Genomic DNA, 19196 nt, shown 5'->3' with positions numbered 1-19196 from the left:
TTTAGATGCAAGGAGACGTCTGCTTAAACTTTGTTTCTTTTAAAAGAAAAATAACAGAGGTATTAATTCAACTTGACAAGTGCAAAATGTTGTGGCCTGAAGTACAAATTCTTGGTGTGATTTCAGGCTGCTGGAGAGACAGCAGACATATAACTATTGTCTTTGGATGCAGTCACTGAAGAATGTGATGATAATCAAAGGCTCGGCCAATCATAACAGTTTCTGGACTTATAGTCTGGGAGCGCGATGAAAACAAAAAACATTCACACAGCAGCCCGAGCGGGTCTTTGTTACACGTGGGTCAACAGCACACGAGAACAGTAACCGCTCAGATCACTGTGATAACGTCTGATGTGATCAAACCATGCGAAGCGGCCGGGCAAATTTTAGAAACGCCGACTGAAGTGCTGACTCAAGCTGCTCCTCTTTTGAAACAAACCCCTTTGAACATGTGAAGAAGAAGAAATCACAGCCAGCGCCACAGTTTGTTGTTTCAAACATTCCTCCAGAACGCTATGAGTTTCCTAACTTAGCCATGAGAGCTATTTTAGAGTGAACCCCCGGCCGGGAATGACGTCAATAAGAGGACAGCGAGCTGCCCTTGAAAAAGACTTCAAACCGGTAAAAAAAAAGGGAATAATTTTTTATTTAATAATGACTTGCCAATGATATCAGAAAATGACCTGTTTGAAGACCACGTCCTACAATTTTACCTGTAAGAGAGAGATCTGCATTGTTTAACTTCTATAACATTAACACAAACACAGTGATGTATCTATTGATTACCGTACCAATTGTTTCTAGAATAAAATAAAAATAAAACTAGAATGTCATCCAGTAGAGCGCATATATCTACACCCAACAGTCTCCTTAAAGGGATGGTTCACAGAAAAATTTAAATTCACTCATTATCCACTCACCACCACGTTTAAAGCCTAAAGGTCAACTGGAAGTGGACTTTTAAGTTCATTTTTCAGTGAACTATCCCTTCAAATTCAATCAAGCTGCAGGAAACTTCATCGATATCCTGCAGTTCCCTAAAAATACCTGATCTTTTTCATCAATATCAATAAATTATTCTCTGAGAAATCAACAAAAAAGTTACAAAATGTGTGATGAAAATCAATCCTGGATCCAACTCATTATCCAGATTTGCTCCAAAAATGTAATGGTTTTCCTCCCTGACACTTACCAAAGTTTTTGCGAAATCCTGCTAACGAACAGACAAACTAACGAGAATGACACTCATATCTCTGCCAAGGCCCAACAATCCCCTTTAATTTCAATCAGGCTGCACCGACTTGCTCACACTCATACATCAGTTGCTTAAACATGCAAGATCTTGTTCATGAAGATCCATAATTTATTCTACGAGGAATCAAGAAAAATTTCAAAAAGGCCCTGTCTCACATTGTTAAAGAAGGTGATCTGGATCTCCACCAAAATTTGAATGGTTCTTCCCTGACCTGTACCACATTCTTCCACCACGTTTCGCAGTAATCTTTCCAGTAGTTTTCGTGTTATCTTGCTGACAAACAAACCAGCAAACGAACAGCTATGAAAACAGCGTCCTTGGTGGAAGTAATGAAGAAAGAAATATCCCAATCATACCCTTAATTCTATCCTTGAACTGTGTGCAACAGGAAACCCTGTTTAACTTGTATTTGCTTTTCTTTACTGTAACTGTTTGACAGTGTGATGTAATGTGATATATGATGTGTACATGGTGCAGTGTGGTAAGTGATATGTGAGCTCTGAGCAGGATGCTGGAGATAGAGCCCTGTTCAAATAAACCTGATTTAACTGTAAGATGAAAGAAAAACAATATGTAAAAACATACCAGGAAATGTAATACTCACTTCACTGTATGTGCAGCGCCTCAGTGTCTGTGGTGCTTGATAGCATGTGTGTGCACAGATGCATGGGTAACTGCAAGCTTCCTTACCTCCATGACCTGAACTCTCAGCACTGACACCCCTCACTGTCCTCTCACACCAGAGAGGAGGGGGACATGTCACGACCAATTAAGGACCGATCTGATACCAGTGCATTTAAAAAAAGTAACAACTTATGCTGCTAACCCTGAATGAGTGAGTGCTGATAGCTATCAGACTCAGGTTAAACCCTTTGAAAAACAAGTTCACACATTGCATTCATTATCTAGTTTGACGGTCACAACTGGAAGAGATCAGTCATAACACCAAGATCTGCGTAGTATTTATTTATTTATAATATATTTATTTACATTTTGCCTTAATGTTGTCTCATGCTGTGATCTGCAAATTGCTTGTAATTGTTATCTATTGTTTGCCTCCAATTTCTAATTTCTTTATTGAAAGGGTCTAAATAAATCTAGTTTTTTATTATTATGATTCCATTGAATATCAGTGGGATTATTTTACACGTCATTGCCATTAATCATATTATTATTATTTCCACTGGATCTCTCAGCTGTACAGAAGAGCCTCTCTGCTCCCAGAGGTATTCCCTCTGCCAGGACTTGTGGGTCTCACCAATACTAAATGTTCCTCCTGGAGGAAATGGTCACCAGACACTGTTTGTACCGTTGCAAGTCCAATTACAGCCTGGCAAACCACCTCCGCAGGCATCTCGAGCGCAGTGGTCCCAGTGGAACCACAGGGTGAGCACTCATCATTGTGTCCATACACTGAAAATGTCTAAGGAGCCAAAGAGTAACAGGAAACTTGTGTTTGCAGGTAAGGTAAATCTACAAATTTCCCGTGCGAAGGCAGGGGGCCTTTAAATCTGCTTTGCTGAACAAGTTTGCTGATTCGACCAGTTCCGGGAGTGTCTTACAAGTCAACATGCAGGTGGAGGTCTCATATTCCTGCTTCTCCTTGAAACCAGAAGAAAAAGCTTGAATAAACCGAACTGTCTGTTGGGTCGAGCTCTTGCTGCAGGAAGTGTGTAAGCAAGTTCTCTCGGTTGTGTGACCAGAACCTTTAACATAACTATATAAAACTGACATCCTGCCTCTCCCGTTTTGCAATAATAACATCTTTGTTTCATCAGGTAAGTGTCAGGGGATTAACTCTAGTGATACACCTCCCCCTGGGGCTGAGAGGGAAGGAATGCGTACGGGTGTGTGCGTGTGTGTGTGTGTTTTATCGCTGTACAGTGTGTGGTCAGCCACCAGCACGGGGACAGAGACCAGTAGCCTGCTCTAATGCCACATCCCATATTTTCAGGGAGCTGCAGTGCTTTCAGTAAACACAGCAGGAGAGGGGCCGACATGTTCTTAGAAAATGTACCTGCCAGATCACAACGCACTCAACACTAAACTCAACTGTCGAACAACTCAGAGGCTGAACAGACGTCTTCCGGTAAATCCATCCAACTGTTTCCTGAACCCTAACAGCCCAGGGTTGTTCAGGTGTGCAGCTCTCTGACGTCCACTGCTAGGTTGGCAGGTATCAAATGTGGATATGTGCTTCTCTGCTCAGTGGGCAAAGCTCCTCTGAGGATTAACAGCTCAACAGGTCCATGCACTGTATTTGACCACATTTCCGTTCATTGCCTAAAATTTTACTTAAAATGTCAAAAATAGCCGCTTTTGCATATTTTGTTTGAAAATTTGAATGAGCGTTTTGCACCAGTCAGTTGAAACAAAGGAGCCGGCAGCTAGAGCAGACTGACTTTTTCCAGCTCTGCAGAGCATGACCATGTCACGTGACATTAAACCAACAGGATGGCTGCAGTCTTCACAGAGTTGTTGTACCCCTCAAGCTACGGCTAAAATAAAAAATCCTGAAAATGCACGAGTTGCCTATTTAAACCGACAAGAAGACATTCTGTGACTGATTACTCTTATTAAAAAATTACTCTACTAATAATTTCATTAAATCATTTCACTGCTGAGCCTGAATGTTGCTCATGGTAGTTTTGGGAGGTGTTTCCTGAGATATGGAGTTATCTGCACCTTTGAAAGTTAGATGAAATGTTTGTTTGCTCTGGAGCAGGTGTGAAAAATCTGTTTGAGGAAATAATTTCTCGGGAATTTTGCACATTCATACATCACAGTGGTATGATGTGGTTTGAAGAAAGAAATTAAGATCTATTGCTTTTACTTTCATCAATACTGCACATACAAAATCAGCGAAGAACACTTTTTGTTTTAGGGCAGCCAAGTAGAAAATAAATACGTTATCTATCATAATAAAACCTCAACTCAAAGAAGAGACACATCAGACTTAACCCTGTATCTGTATCCAGGCACCAACACACAGAGCCTGGGGTTCACATACAGGTCTGTTTGATGAGATGTGGTGATGAATGATTTGAAGAATCACCCAGACGATACCATCAGCTCTGAGCTTCCACCGAGCAGAAAAAAATCCCTCAGTTAGCTGAGTCTAATGTGCACGATACTTGATGAGCGCTTTATTGATCTGCCGCCACAGATACAAAGTCTCCCACAGGAAGGGCAGCTAGCAGTGACTCAGCGCTCAATACGTGTCGACCTAGTGGTCGTCCTGTGTTGACCTGCTGCATGGAGGACATGCAGCTGCCAACAGCAGCAGTCGTCTTCATCTCAGCCCTGCTCTCTTCACCTGCACTCGTCCTGTCATCTGTGCGCAGGTCTCTCTTCAGACAGAGATTCAAATGTCAACCAGACTTCCTTTTTCAAAATAAAAAACTAACTATAGTTATAAATATTTATAAAAACTTTTTGGTTTAGCAAAGACTTCAAAGATTTGTCTCTTGCCATCAACGTCAAAATCTGTATTTGAATGAATATACATGCAATAGCCCCGTAATAAGAAATAGTAATCCAAAATAATCCATTATGCAGCATCTGCATTAATTATTAGTTGTAGCAAAAGACCGAAATGCTAATTTATCTGCATTCATAGAGATAGCTGTTAATAGAGATGAGCCAAAATGTTTTCTGGACCAAAAGAAAAATGGAGAAACCTTCGACTTGGACAGGCAAACAGAAGACGGCCTCTTGGCCTGGATATCCGCTTCCTACACCGGAAGCCTCAAAATATTGGCTGTTGCCCCAAGAGGTTCATTCGTCCAGTTTCAAAGCCCCAAAATGTGTTTTTTATTGCAGCCACAGAAGTAAGGACACTAACTTTTTATTCTTTTTATTAGCATTTAAAGCAGCATATACTGAGCGCTGCACAGGGGTCCTCCTCCTCCTCTTCCTCCTCCTCCTCCCCGTGATGGTATGCCCTGCAGGTGAGACAGCTATCTTATCACAGCGGAGGGGGGTATGAGTTTCTGCCACACAAGCACATCTTTGTTTCCATTGTGACTTCCATCTAAACACGTCTGAGAAACAGTATCAGCTGCTTCACAGTTGGCCCAGCTCTTGCCCTCCAGAGAGAACACTGGAGACTCACACACACACGTCTTCAACACAAGGTTCTCCATTTTTAACCAGACATGGCTGCCTGACCTGTCAGAGAGATAATCAGCTTTGAGAATGATGCTCTGATCAGGAACATTGGCAGATTTTGCTCATGCACTTGTTGAGTGCTGAAGTGAGTGGTCAAGTGAAAAGTTATACTATTGATTACTCACTTGAGTGACTTATTGAATACAAAATCGGAATATCTTCTGTATGCAGCCTCTCACCTTTGAGACCATACTAAAACCTATTTTCTCACATTTGATTAATTAAATGATCTAGTTTAGATATAATTTAATCTTCTTCAAAAATTATTTGAAAAATGTAATGTATGACTATGAGACTATTACCATATGAACGAAACAAAAAATATAAAAACGACTCAAAATTATTGTTATCATGCTTCATCAAGAATATAGAGCTTCCTACTTATACACTGTGTTTCTGTGTGTGTGTGTGTGTGTGTGTGTGTGTGTGTGTGTGTGTGTGTGTGTGTGTGTGTGTGTGTGTGTGTGTGTGTGCGTGTGTGTGCATTGCATGAAGCATATACAATAACGAGAGCCCTTTGCTGCATGGGAGCAGCAGAGGGTTGGAGATTTATCAATTATCCCATGGCAGCGTGTGGTGTAAACATTGCAATGCAGGTGCAATGGTCAAATGACATCCAAGGGGATTCTGGGAAACTGTGTTCTGCTCACTGAACTCTCTGCTCTGTAGCTCACTGCTGCATCAAACCACCCTCTCACTTTAAAGCAGAAACATGATACGTAAATGTAACTGCACAAAAGTGTAATTCAGTTACGATGAGAAGACATATTGTTACCACAGAGCAGTATCAAGTGTGCAAATGTGGCGGCTTTCTCTAAAATTAGAGGCCGCAACACAACCTTTGCAAAAACACTATACACACACACTTGTGTGTGAACAGACAAACTGATTTATGTAATCCAATGTTGTCTATCATATGATAAGTGAGAACGGCACTGGCTGCAGGGACAGCTTCCAGGAAGCAGTGGTTATCTTAGGGATGATCACATGATGACAGGTCCTGCTGCTGCTGCTGCTGCTGCTGCTGCTCTCATATTCTGCATTGAAACAGCTAAACAACTGTTGTAAATAAATCTAAAAGTCAAGTCATCCCAACACAGTGACCATTCAGCCTGCATGATGACCCAGAAAATAGACGGTGCTTGTCATATGAGCGGAAACAGGCACTGAGAGGCTTCAGAGTGGTGCCCAAGTGTCTGCTCACAGTGGTCTCACAGAGGAAGTGGACTAAAAGAGATATTACTGATGTAACGTAAAGATCAACCCCGAGAGACATGAGGTATAACGAGAGAGCTGTCAGAGTGATTACTGATGATTTCACTCCGAGTCTGGTTCGCCACTCACACAGCTCAAGAAACCAACTGTACAGGGAGAGTGGCTGAATATTGATCTATAATAATACTGTATTAAGTTATGACCTCCACCAAGAGGGTTATGACTCTGTCTGTTTGTTAGAGCAGGTCCAGATAAACAAGCACTTTCTTTAACATGGCGAGATAGGGCAATGGCCTTGGCGGAGGTATGTACTCTTAAAGGCCTCTTTCTAGTTTTAATATTTATTTAATATCCTCATGCAGCGGTTGCAGGTTTGGTTCTGAGTCTGACCAAGTCCTTTGCTGCGTGTCTTCGACTCTTCTCATTGCGACCTTACCATCCTATCAATATAGGCAAAATGTCCCCAAAAATATATAAAAACCTACTGCATTTTCAATACACATAAATTGTTGAAAAACATTCTATGAAGTCGTCCCGGCTCAGGACGGGTTTTAAAAAAGCTCTGAGAGGAACTCTGACTGAGGACAGAAACTTTAACCTTAGTGAGGGAGTGTGGTTAACCCTATTTCCAGGTTAGACACATATGGAGTGACGCCAGCGAGCTAGTTCAGGCAGCCAACTCGAGCTGCGCTGCTCCAATCATGTGACATACATCATGTGACATACCTCACTCTCCACAACCATCTTTAATACACACAGTTAAGGAAATAAATAGCAACTCTTTGTACTGGGAATCTTTATGAATAGATGCCTACATTTCCCACAATGCAAATCGACAGGCAACAGTTCCATCAAATATTCTATTCCCCTTATTCCTGTAGTCTCTAGCCACGAAAATAATGCAAAGATTTTGGTTGATTTTAGAATCATCCTCTTCATTCGCAACTGTTGCTGGCTCAATCACATCAATAAAAAAAAATATGTAACCACAAAAGAAGATTTTTGGGACAAATGCAGTCGATTTGTCAGAGACCAGTAACCCAAAAACCTGCACAAACCTGCACTTCGTAAGATACATCACAGCCGTGTGTGTGTGTGTAAAGAGACTTTTCACCCGAGCAGCATTTACTTTAGTATTTTCAACACACACAACACATGACCAGGGCTAAAGGCATGCAGGTGGACAAACACTGTTAGCAACTGCTCATTTTAACACAGTACAAACTAATGTCTGTTCCAGATATTCTCTCAATCCCCATAAAAGGTAACTAGCTAAAATATCAGTATCAGCTTATCGTTCCAAACATAAACCGTGCTGTATTGTAACACCAGGATCGTCAGTAATATTATTATTGTTTACTGTTTGACCACTTTCAAAAACAGAGCACTCTGGACGGTCTTGTCTCTTTTCCCGGCAGTCAGTGGTTAGAATTAACGTGCTTTTCTGGACAACATGAGAATCGAATGAAACCTGAAACTTGCCTTCAATAATGTGATGCATCATAATGAGCGTCACTTCTGCTTTTGGTGCAGCAACTCAACAGACTGCAAGTCAATATTTCTACCATACTGGAGAAAAAACACAAATAGACACAAACACAAATTTTAAATCTGAGCAGCCAGCAGTCATGTAATGGACATTCAATTTCTATTAAACAAAGTGGTTCTTTATATTATCCAGCCTTCGGACATCATGGGAAAAATGCATTTCCTTTGCAACGGGTGAATTCTGTTTCATGAACCATATGATAACTGAACACTGATCAAATAAAATCACTTAAACACATCTGACTAAAATCTTTGTGCTCTGTCATTAAGTTTTTTAAATCAGTGTTCTGCTTTGCACAGGATTCATCTGCTCTGCCCTGAACTACTATTCCTACTTGGCACCAGAAAAATAATTTAGGCTATTTTTTTTCGAGTATCAACCAAAACACACACACACACACACTGTATACAGGAAACGGTTTCCCATGCAGGATCTGACCTGAGAAACCAGCGTCTCACAGCAGCAATAAACACCACTGTCTGTAAACGTCATGTAGAAAGCAGCTCCAAAATGTGACAAATCCATCCTCCGCCAGCTTCCCCCTGCACTTCAACACACCCACACCCTGAGCCAGCACAACCCCTCACCACCGCCGCCACCATCCCCACCCCTCCCCTGGGCCCCCTTCAGCCGGCTGCATGTCTCTGGAGGTCGCCTCTGACGTCAGCAGCTCGACTGGGCAGAGTGCCAGCTCTGTGGGCCCTTGATGGATGCGGTTGGTCTGAGAAACAGTCCGCTGTGTGCGCAGTGCACGGCACAGGCTCAACTCGGCTCCGCTCAAACACATCTAATGACCCGTGAACACCCGACAAGCCCTCTCCCTCTCGTCTGTCTATCACACACACTGACGATTAAAGGAAACACGTGAAGATGAGTGATTTGTAGTGCAAATGGCCGGGATAATAAATGGAACCCGCAGAGGCACGGTCTGCCTCGGCTCTGGTTATCCTTTGAAACTCTTGGAGAGGAGGTTTTAGTTTTTCTGCGCAATAAAAGCAAACGACTGACATGGCTGCAGATATTCATGGCAGCCTGTACTTGTGGTCGACTGTTCGGGACCTGGTATGGGATTATGTGAACTAAAAAGTACAAACATTTAACCAAAGCAAAATATTACAGAAATTACAACTGTGCGTCAATATGCTGAAATCCGCTGATCCAATCATTATGTCACAGTGATCCAGGGATCTGCAGCATGTATGTGTGTGTGGGAGTGGGAGTGGGTATACTGTACCTGCAGGCCTGCTGCTGGTCTTTTTCTTCAGCCATCTGTCCAACGTCTCTGCACTCACACTCTCCAACACAAAGTCGTCCAGCATCTGCGGGTGCAGCGAGAGGTAGGCCTTCACTTTCTCATCTGTCAAGCCTGAGGAGTACAGAAACAGAATGTATTTTACTTTCACGCAACTTTATCCACGACGAAGCAAAATTGTAGAAACACAAAAAAGACACCGGGACATGTTGCACAAAAATCAAGGAAACGGTGTGAGGAGAGAAATCAAAGATATTTAAGAACAACAGGATGGAAATAACGTCCCACTTTAGGCACACGCTGTTCCTAACAACCCTCCCAAGGAAACGGCCGAAGGGCATCTCTCTTTTACTTTTACTGTGAGGTGAGCGTGGTAGGAGCGCCTATTTTCCGGCTAAAGCTCTCAGATAGCCGGGCTAACTCACTTATGTTTACTGTAAAGCTTCATCTCCAGGGATAGGAGCCCCCAACAGAGGCAGCAGGATAAAGGAGGACTCGATTGTGCTTAATAGGCAATTAGGTTCTTGAGAGCTCGCTAAGTGCTGCTGTTCACTGTCTTTGTTGTCAGGGAAAAAAGCAATTTGCCAGACCTTCTTTGAGGGAAAGTTGTTTTTAATATAACCGCTGGCGTCTCAAAGGCAGTCATGATGCGCTGGGAAACCATTATGTTTAGGTCACTCACTTAAATGGAGTGTGTCTAAAAACAAAGACTTGTAGCTGTTTAAATTCAACCGTGAGACGTAATCTCATCATCGGACCGTGCAGCCCAGCGCTTACAAAACAGGCAACCAAAACTTCAAAAAATCCCAGAAAAGGAAAAACAAATCTGCATTTACATTTGATGGTGTTGTAGATAGGAAATGTATCAGTTAGTGGATACTTGTAGGAAAGAAGATTGCTGTATTCAGAAGGCTCTGATCGTTTACCGCTTTCTCACGAAACGTCTGGTTATCAGAAGCATCTGCGTAGACTCCCTTCAAGTATGAATCACAGGAGGACATGCAGCTGGAAGGCATGTGTTCTGCTGTCTCACACACACACACACACACACACACACACACACACACACACACACACACACACACACACACACACACACACACACACACACACACACACACACACACACACACACAAACAGTTTGACAATATTGTCATACTGTGTGTGTGTGTGTCTAGTCTAAAATCCTGCATGATATCGGGGGAGTGAGCAGCTACAGATACTTGCGGACTACAAAATGATTCGTAAAGGGTGGCACAGATGTTGTGCCAGATGACAAAATAAAACCAGATGCAGGAGATAGAAGCCTCCAATCCAGCTGCAGGTAATGTGTTGCATGTCAGTATAAAGTGTTTAAAACCTGCATCTTCAGAAGAACTTCTACTGGCTTGGGTTTAATTTAATTGTAGAATCAAAGCGACTCTTGTAAACAGACTTGAGCAGCTACCTATGACCTTTGATTTATTACCCCCCCGAACAAATCATTTGATCTTCACTTAGGATGGATCATCTGCTCAGTGTGTGTGTGTGTGTGTGTGTGTGTGTGTGTGTGTGTGTGTGGGTGTGTGTGTGTGTGTGTGTGTGTGTGTGTGTTGGGGGGTGGTGGTGGTGGTGGTTGCAGGCAAATAAGGCAAACAGAGGTGGGGGTAAGTTTGAGAGGGGGGGCGGAGGGCGCTGTGGTATGACGCTGTCCAGACTCGAGACACAGCTCTTCAGGACGCCTTCCACAACGCCTCACGAGACTCCTGGCCAGCTCTGACGCACATCGGCAGAACACGGCTTAATAAATGAGACAAAGTTGAGGGGGTGGGGGGTGGTGGTGGAAGTGAGCTGCAGGGGACAGAAAGACACACAAAGAGGAGTAAAATGGGAGCGCTGCAAAACACCCTTACAAATTTGTCCTATCCGACACACAAAGGAGGCACTGTGATTAGCGACACCACAAAAAAAAAAGAAAAAACAAAGAGGCTGTATGAATTTATGAATACAAGTTTTGTGCGGTGGATGGGCTCTGAAAATTATTTAGCAATCATATGTGTGCACATGAACGAAAATAGTCAAATGTCCTATCTCCATGGGGCAAAAACAAACAGCAGTGATAAGAATTCTGCAACGGGCATATAACGGCTGATAAAACGGCGTTCTAGGTGCACCCCGGTGCTGAAAATTACAAGCCCAGAACGACGAAAATCATGTAAAAAGGGGAGATTGTGAAGCCTCATTGGCGAAGAGCGAGCAAACCACGGCTCTGTGGAACAGCCAGTGTTTATAACACCTAACTCAACCCTTAACCTCAATGGAAGTGCGACCAAATTCAGTGTCTGTACTAAAAAGGGCAGGGAGAACAATTCAGCGTATCTATTAACTAATCATTATCAAACCAATCATTATATAAAAGAAAAGAACTGTACGTTCTCTGTTATTTTATTTTCAACAAGTTACATAAAGAGACCAAGAACCAACAATGTGTTAGTCTCTCCCTCGCTCTCAGTACTTTCCGACTTCTGTCTGCGGCTGTCAGCTCGAAGCACATTTGTTTCTGCTGAAGACATATATCTAAAAACAGTTATGAATGTGTGCTTTTATTTCAAAATGATCTCCTAAAACCCTACAAGTGCCAGTACTGTATTTGTTTTTAACATTATTTAAATAGGAGTAAATAGTGCATTTGTTGTGGACTATTTTCAGTTTTGGATTAAAGCACATTTGGTGCTTGTGAACTTATTTCAGGCAGCAAGACTGAGGCTCAGGGCTTGACAATAAATTAACTAAAGACCTCCAACCAAGGCCCAACAGTCCCCTTACAATCAAATATTACAATGCATTAACCGGAGGTGGTGCACATGACAGGAAAACCTTCAACAGTGGACTTAAGCATAAGAGCAAAGATGTTTGTCGGATCAAAGTTTGATTATCTTGTTGAAATATTTGTTTTTCAGTGAATGACGAATGAAAAAGCATCTTCATCTGCCCTCGGCATCACAGTCAGGAGGTAAACTCCAGCGGTGGCATCTGGACAAATGTATTCATCTGTAAAATATAATATAAGAAATATAAAAAATGTAAATATCGTTCATCTCTAATAACACACAGTGGAAAAAGAAGCCAGTGGAGGAAAGGCTGGTTTGACCCGACAGCCTCTGTATTACAGCAGGATGCTGATTGATGGCACTTTTTTCCCTCCTGAACATTCCTGCTACTCTCTGCCGACCTTACACGCTTTCTTTCTGATTCCCCCTGAAGTTTTTTAGAGCCACAGCTCAACCTAATGTGACCGCAGTGACACTCAGAGCTGTGGGTAATGCGTCAGTGTCCCAAGCCTGCGACTACAGTGGCTAATCAAAGGTGGAGCCAGATCTGTCCCACATGCTGTGGTCCAAAACGGTTAACCCCACGGGGAACCGCATACGCTCACTCAATCAGGAGAAAGAGGGCGAGAGAGGGGGAGGCTGCTGCAGTAGAAGCGATGGTCACCGGAGTGTTTTTTTCTCTCTCATGTTGTCAAACCTCAGTGAAATTTTCCTTCCCACAGTGGTCAGTGGTGCTGAAGACAATGGCGTCATCAAGTTAAAAAACGAAGAACGTTTTTCATTCACTGACACTGATTCTAGCAGACGTAATGACAGAGAAACGCGTTCAACCCAAACCAACATGTGCAAACATTATTTAAAAAACATTTTAAACCTTAATCCAGTGCATGAAGTGTCTGCCAGAAGGTCCTCCCATGTTGACGTCTGTATATTGTAAACCTGTGGTGGGGAACTACTGCCTGTGGCAACTATTGTCCATGAAAAAAGACGCCTCTAAGCAGACACCTTCCTGTGACACGTTCGAAACAGGATCCATGAGTCCAAGATACATTTTGGGGCCTTTTTTTCACACTTAACCTTAAACCATAAAACCTCAACAGAAAATATTGGAAAACTATTCCCGTCTTTGTTTATAACTTGTCGTAAATTATAAAAAAACTAATATTTGCAGTCTAAATAAACAAGTACGGGCAAATTAACTTTGGCTCCTATGCTGCCATTTTTTTTGGTACTTTTATTTAAAAGGGACAGTGTACTTTAATTAATATGAGAATAATGGTTCATATAAATGTACCAGAGTTAGTCTCTTTTTTCAAATTTAAAGCATAGTTATAAGCACAATTGATGATTATGCTTTATGATCACGCTTAAACACTGGCAGAGGAACTACTCCAATCTGATACTAAGTAAAAAGAATTAGGCCTTTAAAAGATATTCGAGTAAAATCGTCTGTAGGTGTGAATGTGACCGTGAGCGGTTGTTTGTCTCTGTATGTTTGTCCTGTGATATGCTGGCGGCATTTCCATGGTGTACACCACCTCTTACCTAATGTCAGCTGGGATTGGCTCCAGCTCACCCGTGACCCCAGAAGGATAAGTGGTATAGTGGAAAATGGATTGATGGAGTAAACTACCATCAAGTCTACTTGAAGTATCAACAAGTTATGATGCTGTTCTCATGTTATTATATAAATAACAAGGTTTGACTTTAATGCCGAAGCATCAGGATTTTACTGTGCTAGGTGGAGCTAGTTTGTTCAGTTTCCAACCTAAGGCTCAGGCCCCCTCCATACGGCCGCAAGATAAATCTTTGGAATCTGTGGAATCCGGAGATTATTAATGAGGTAAAGATGAAAAGAAAAACTGCTTAACAAATTTCTACAAATAATTAGCAGTTTTCTCTGATTGTTGATCTTTTTTGTGAAATATTGCACCTTACACTTATTCTAAAAACTGAACCATGTAAGAGGTTTAAAGCTGAGAGCAGCTCTCTGCATCTGAATTGGGACGAGGGGACAAAAGCACAAGACGTTGCTATTTTGTGAGGGGTCACAAACCAAAATGGTCGGGATCTTAAGAATGTTTGAGTTCAATCATTGTGTTATAGTTGTTTCCTATCTCTGAGCTCAAATGAGTTTCAGTCATAGGATGTCGCTCGTTCAGACAAGTGCACAGGTGGGAAATAGTGCAGTGTGTTGTGCAGCATGTTTATGAGTGGCTTAAGCCCAGTTGGCAGAGATTCTGGTGCCTGACTCAGACTTGGGCTTCCTGTGTAAAAACCAAATCCTGAGTTCATGCAGTGAGGTATCGTTGCATAACACTTATCTTGAGTATAGCACACCACACCCTGGGACTGGGAAAGGAAGGCCAAGCTGGTCTCAGTTTGTCTGCGTCTTTCAATATGAACATGCTCCCGTTTGATGGGGGAATGCATTTACATGGGCCACCAGTTTGTGGTACTTATATGAAAATCCAGGCATCAAAACATCCTGAATAAGCTTCAAATTTGTATAGTTACAATTAAAGTTTATGGGCTTTTTTTATTAAGGAAATCTATTAGGCTCTGATTTTATATGGAAAAGTAAATGGCTTGTAAAGGGGCTGTAAACTGTAAGTAAATCACTGCATCGTATATTAAAATCTGCTTTGAATAAATGCTTTTTTCATGCATTGTGTTAGTATATTTATAAAAAGCACCAGAATTTAAAGTAATTTAGATTCTGGTAGAGATGTATGAGTCACAAGTCATGATGAGACACATTGCAGGAAAAGAAAAGAAACCCCTGTGAAGCAATGTATCATTTCTCTCTTTGTGTCCACAACTGTGTTATTTATTACTCTTGCCAATACATTACCACAGCTCTGAAGATGCATATCATTCAATTTTCAGTTATGACCTGCTGATCCTTGGTGACTGATTAATATTGATATTGCAGACTGTGCAGAATGCATGGCAGGGACGTCTGGAAATGCGAAGGTATGGCCTTTGTACATTTCGAGGAATTTCTGCAGTGAGTGCAGTCTGCTTCTTTTGCAGCTGGGGGTGACACAATCAGTGCCGATCGTTAGAATAGAAGAAAAGTCACGTTTAACCATTTCTGACGCACAACACCAAGCAGACGAGTGTACATGCAACATTAGGCATTAACATTAAGTGAACATTAACTAAAATAATCATCTCAACTTTCCTCAGCCCCTCCAGTCCACTTATCTTCCCAAAGGAACGGGGCTCACATGAGGAACCAGCTATCCAGAGGGAAGAGGGAGAACGAGAAAATAAATCCTAGCTACTGTTGTGTTAACTGTAAAATATATGATCCCTCTTGACGTATTCATGACCTTGGACCTTAGAATTGTCTGAAAGCTCACAGTTAAGGTGTTGCGACATGTTTGCTGACGTTATCAGAGATGGTGGCGGAAGCTAAAAGAGTTTTTCTTATACAAATGAATGATAAATTGTTTTGTTTGGTCCGAGTTTTTCTTGAAAACGTTATAATGTTTACATGAAAAACATTGATATTCTCTACAGCCTCATCTTTTCCCTTTGTTATTAGGCTTTTGACATTTCCTGGATTACGTTACCCATCTGTGAGCTTGCTAAAATGTTAGCCTCTGTGGCTTGCAGACACCCATTTGTTTTTTGCGTCCATGTAGCAAAACAGTCGTGCTCTCGCAACTTAACCATTCGAATGCCAAGCATAACGTGTTCACATCTTTCCATGTAGTTACCACAAGCTCAGGGGTTTCAGTAAAAAGGCAACAGGGTTTTGGTGAAGACAAGGGGAACGAATATGGCCCCGTGATTGGTTGACCTCCTCCTCTTTCTTTTGGATTTCAGCAGTCTAGACAGTTTTTTGCCAACCTGAGTGGCCTACTGTACAACTGATTTCACAAGCTTTTTGTGTACTTTGATTATATTCTTTTTCAAATGTTAGGATTGGTTGATAGGTTATATTTCAGGTTTCAGGTTATATTTCAGCAAATGTAGGATTACAAAGACATGGGGACTTACACTATATAGCACTGAAAATAAAGCAAAACACATGTCAAAAGCAACCAGCTCCACCCATCTCCATCACTCATCATCTCTTTGTCTCATGCAGCGGTTAACTATCAGTGTGACAGTGCCAGAACACAGGTGAACATGTGTCTTTAGCACTTCTGTCAGACGATACTGAGCCGTAATGTAAAAAGAAGAGGCCAAACATGGCCAATGTTTCGTGAGCAAGGTGTTCCTCCTCTGCAAAAACATGGATGAGAAATGCACATGAGCGAGAAAGGGAAAAGACCACTTCTCTAGATGTGCACTCCTTCTGGCAGAGAGTCAAGGGCAAGCTGCCAAGGTACTACTTTTCACTCTCCCGACATGAGGCTGAGGCAGGAAAGGGGCGGGTGTTTGCTGCGAGGTGCGTGCGTCAGCAGGTCCGCCTGGGACTCCCTTGCCAGGAGGTGGGAAGAGCATGTGGTTCTTATCTTATCTATGGGAGGGCTGGAGCACAGCGTCCAAGACTGACATCCAGTGAGCGACGAAGAGGAAAAAAAGAGCAAACACAGAAGATGAAAATGCTTCGACTGCTCTGCCACTGCTCTGCCACTGCTCACCTCATTTATTCATTCAGTCTGTGCCCATGAAAGTATAGCGTGTGTGTGTGTATTCAATGCATGCACACATACACACACCCCCCACATTCCAAAACAGCCAAGGGTGAGGTGACCGGTGCGGTTAAATCAATACACCAGTCAGTGAAAATTTGTCAAATTAAGAAAACGCTGTTTCACCGTGGACTGCGGTCCCCTCACTTCCAGAGACACGCCCCCACATGGCAAAAACAAACACCGCTGCACAAACATGCAAGATCACACCTCTCTCTCTTACCACACACACACACACACACACACACACACACACACACACACACACACACACACACACACAAACAGAGAGAGAGAGAGGGATTTCCATGGAAATGTAATTTGCATTATTTCCACTCCCATAGTCCAGGTCATTAGACATAAAGGGTAAGGGCTATAAATGGCAAACTCAGATGTAGATAAGGCATGTCCCTTGATCCACAGTCAAATAGTGTGGTCACAGGAAGGCCGCGACACTCTAATTGCAGGTAGAGACCCCTTGCAGGTCAACCTTCAACTCAAAAGTCAAAACTTTCTTGTGTATTTTCCCCCAGTGACAGGAAACTGAACGACAGCCAGAGGTTGCAGATCACACAGCCAACAACACTGCTGATGATGAACCTGAACAGTAATGCTGGAGTCGCTGAGAGGGACAGCATCTTGCCCACCCCCCCAAGAGTCACATCAGTAATCAGGGGTCATGTTCCCAGCTCCACATCTGGACTGATGGTAAACTCTGCAGCCGCTGTGCAGAGAGCCCAGTCGGGAACCGATAATGAGAACCACAGATCCTTGTGTCTTCTCCAGCGCCGTGTTCTTTTATGAGTCCCGACACGAGAACAAGCTGTAAAGAAATCGACATGCATGTGGCCTTTTCCAATCCCCTCAGATCCCAATCCACGACAGGCTGACGAGGGATCAACGGACGCCTTGAGGAGAATGTCATCTGTTTCCCCCGCTCAGATCGTGCACTGTGCCCTGGCACTGATCCAGTCCTGGACAGATCTTGATATAAAAAAGGACTCAAACCGCAAACAAGCTAATTTTCTTTGGCTTGATTTTTCCTGCAAGTTTGAATAAACACTGAAGACAAATCACAAAGAGAAACTATTTGGCTTATGCTCTGCCCAGTCTGGAGTTATTTAGCAATTCAAATTTCAACCTGACTTTCATTTTCATATTGCAATCATGTTAAGTGATATAAGTGTGTTTTTGGTGACCGTGCTGAGAGAAACCCTGGCAGTGAGAGAGAAGATGTGGTGAGACAGGAAATATCCAGTGTGAGCACTTCCAGCTTGACAGTACTTCCTTCTTCACTGAGTCAGTTGCAATTATGAATTTAGATTGTTGATACACCCCTCTCTTCAGCGCTCCTTCAGAAATACCCCAAATTCATAGACGCCTTAAGCGACAGAAACAACTCAACTGGTCTAGCTGCAGGTGTGTGTGTGTGTGTGTGGGGGGGGGGGGGTAGTGAAAAGAGTGACAGGAATTTTTTGGAATTTTTTATGGTCCTCCAGGATTCCCCCCGGTAGTCCTGATGATATGTGGTATAGTTCCATAAAAGAGCACAGAGGAGGGATGAGAAATGTTATGCTGCCAAAGACATCTAATTCCAAGGTAAAGTAGAATAGAGCTCGGAGAGATGCTATACCCACGCTGCATGCTGTATTATATTAACTATGTACTACTTTAATGTAAAGTGTTTCAGGATCAAAAGTTTTAATACAATGGCATCTTGATTTATGAGCAAAGATGTGAATTCATACGGCACTAAAGATTTGACTTGTCTCCAGAGCATGCTTACCCAAATTGTTATATTTTGACCATGAGGTACACTGTTTTGGTACTCGGGGTGCCCCCTATGGGTTGGGCTTAAAATGCGCTTGTAGGCCCATTCCCAACCCTGTCCCTGGAGATATCTCCCAGGAGGCATCATGATGGGACAAAGAGTTATAGTCAAGATTTGCTTGTCCATTGTCACTTTTTTATAATAATCTTATATAATCTTGTATAATGTGTATCTCAGGTTCTTTTCATTTTCATTTCATTTTCTTTTTACCATTTTCTGTAATTTGATCCCATGCTGTGTCCTTGACTTTTGATGAATTTCTGCCAAGTTTCATCCAAATTGAATTGAAACTCCCAGAGTTACCAAAGACAAACTGGCAAATAGACACCACTGATTAAAATACCTACTCGCTATCACATAGCACAGATCTAAGGTTTGCTGTATCGAGTAAAATATTATTTTAGTTTGCCAGGTAATATCCCCTTCTTGGTATTCAAATTTCACTGCTATCATGGTGCAGC

General features: G+C 42.4%; 1 protein-coding gene across 6 annotated transcripts in view; it reads right to left on the bottom strand.

The window, feature by feature from the left end:
* pde10a (phosphodiesterase 10A) overlaps positions 1–19196 on the bottom strand; it is a 55873-nt gene that overhangs the window by 15240 nt on the left and 21437 nt on the right. For all 6 annotated transcript variants that reach the window (XM_034608363.1, XM_034608366.1, XM_034608364.1 and 3 more), the window contains one exon: positions 9424–9555. In XM_034608363.1, the coding sequence (XP_034464254.1) occupies positions 9424–9555 (132 nt within the window). The remainder of the gene's footprint in view (positions 1–9423; positions 9556–19196) is intronic.

The sequence above is a fragment of the Hippoglossus hippoglossus genome, chromosome 15, assembly GCF_009819705.1.
Source record: "Hippoglossus hippoglossus isolate fHipHip1 chromosome 15, fHipHip1.pri, whole genome shotgun sequence".
Classification (NCBI taxonomy): domain Eukaryota; kingdom Metazoa; phylum Chordata; class Actinopteri; order Pleuronectiformes; family Pleuronectidae; genus Hippoglossus; species Hippoglossus hippoglossus.
This window is presented reverse-complemented; position numbering and strand designations above follow the sequence as displayed.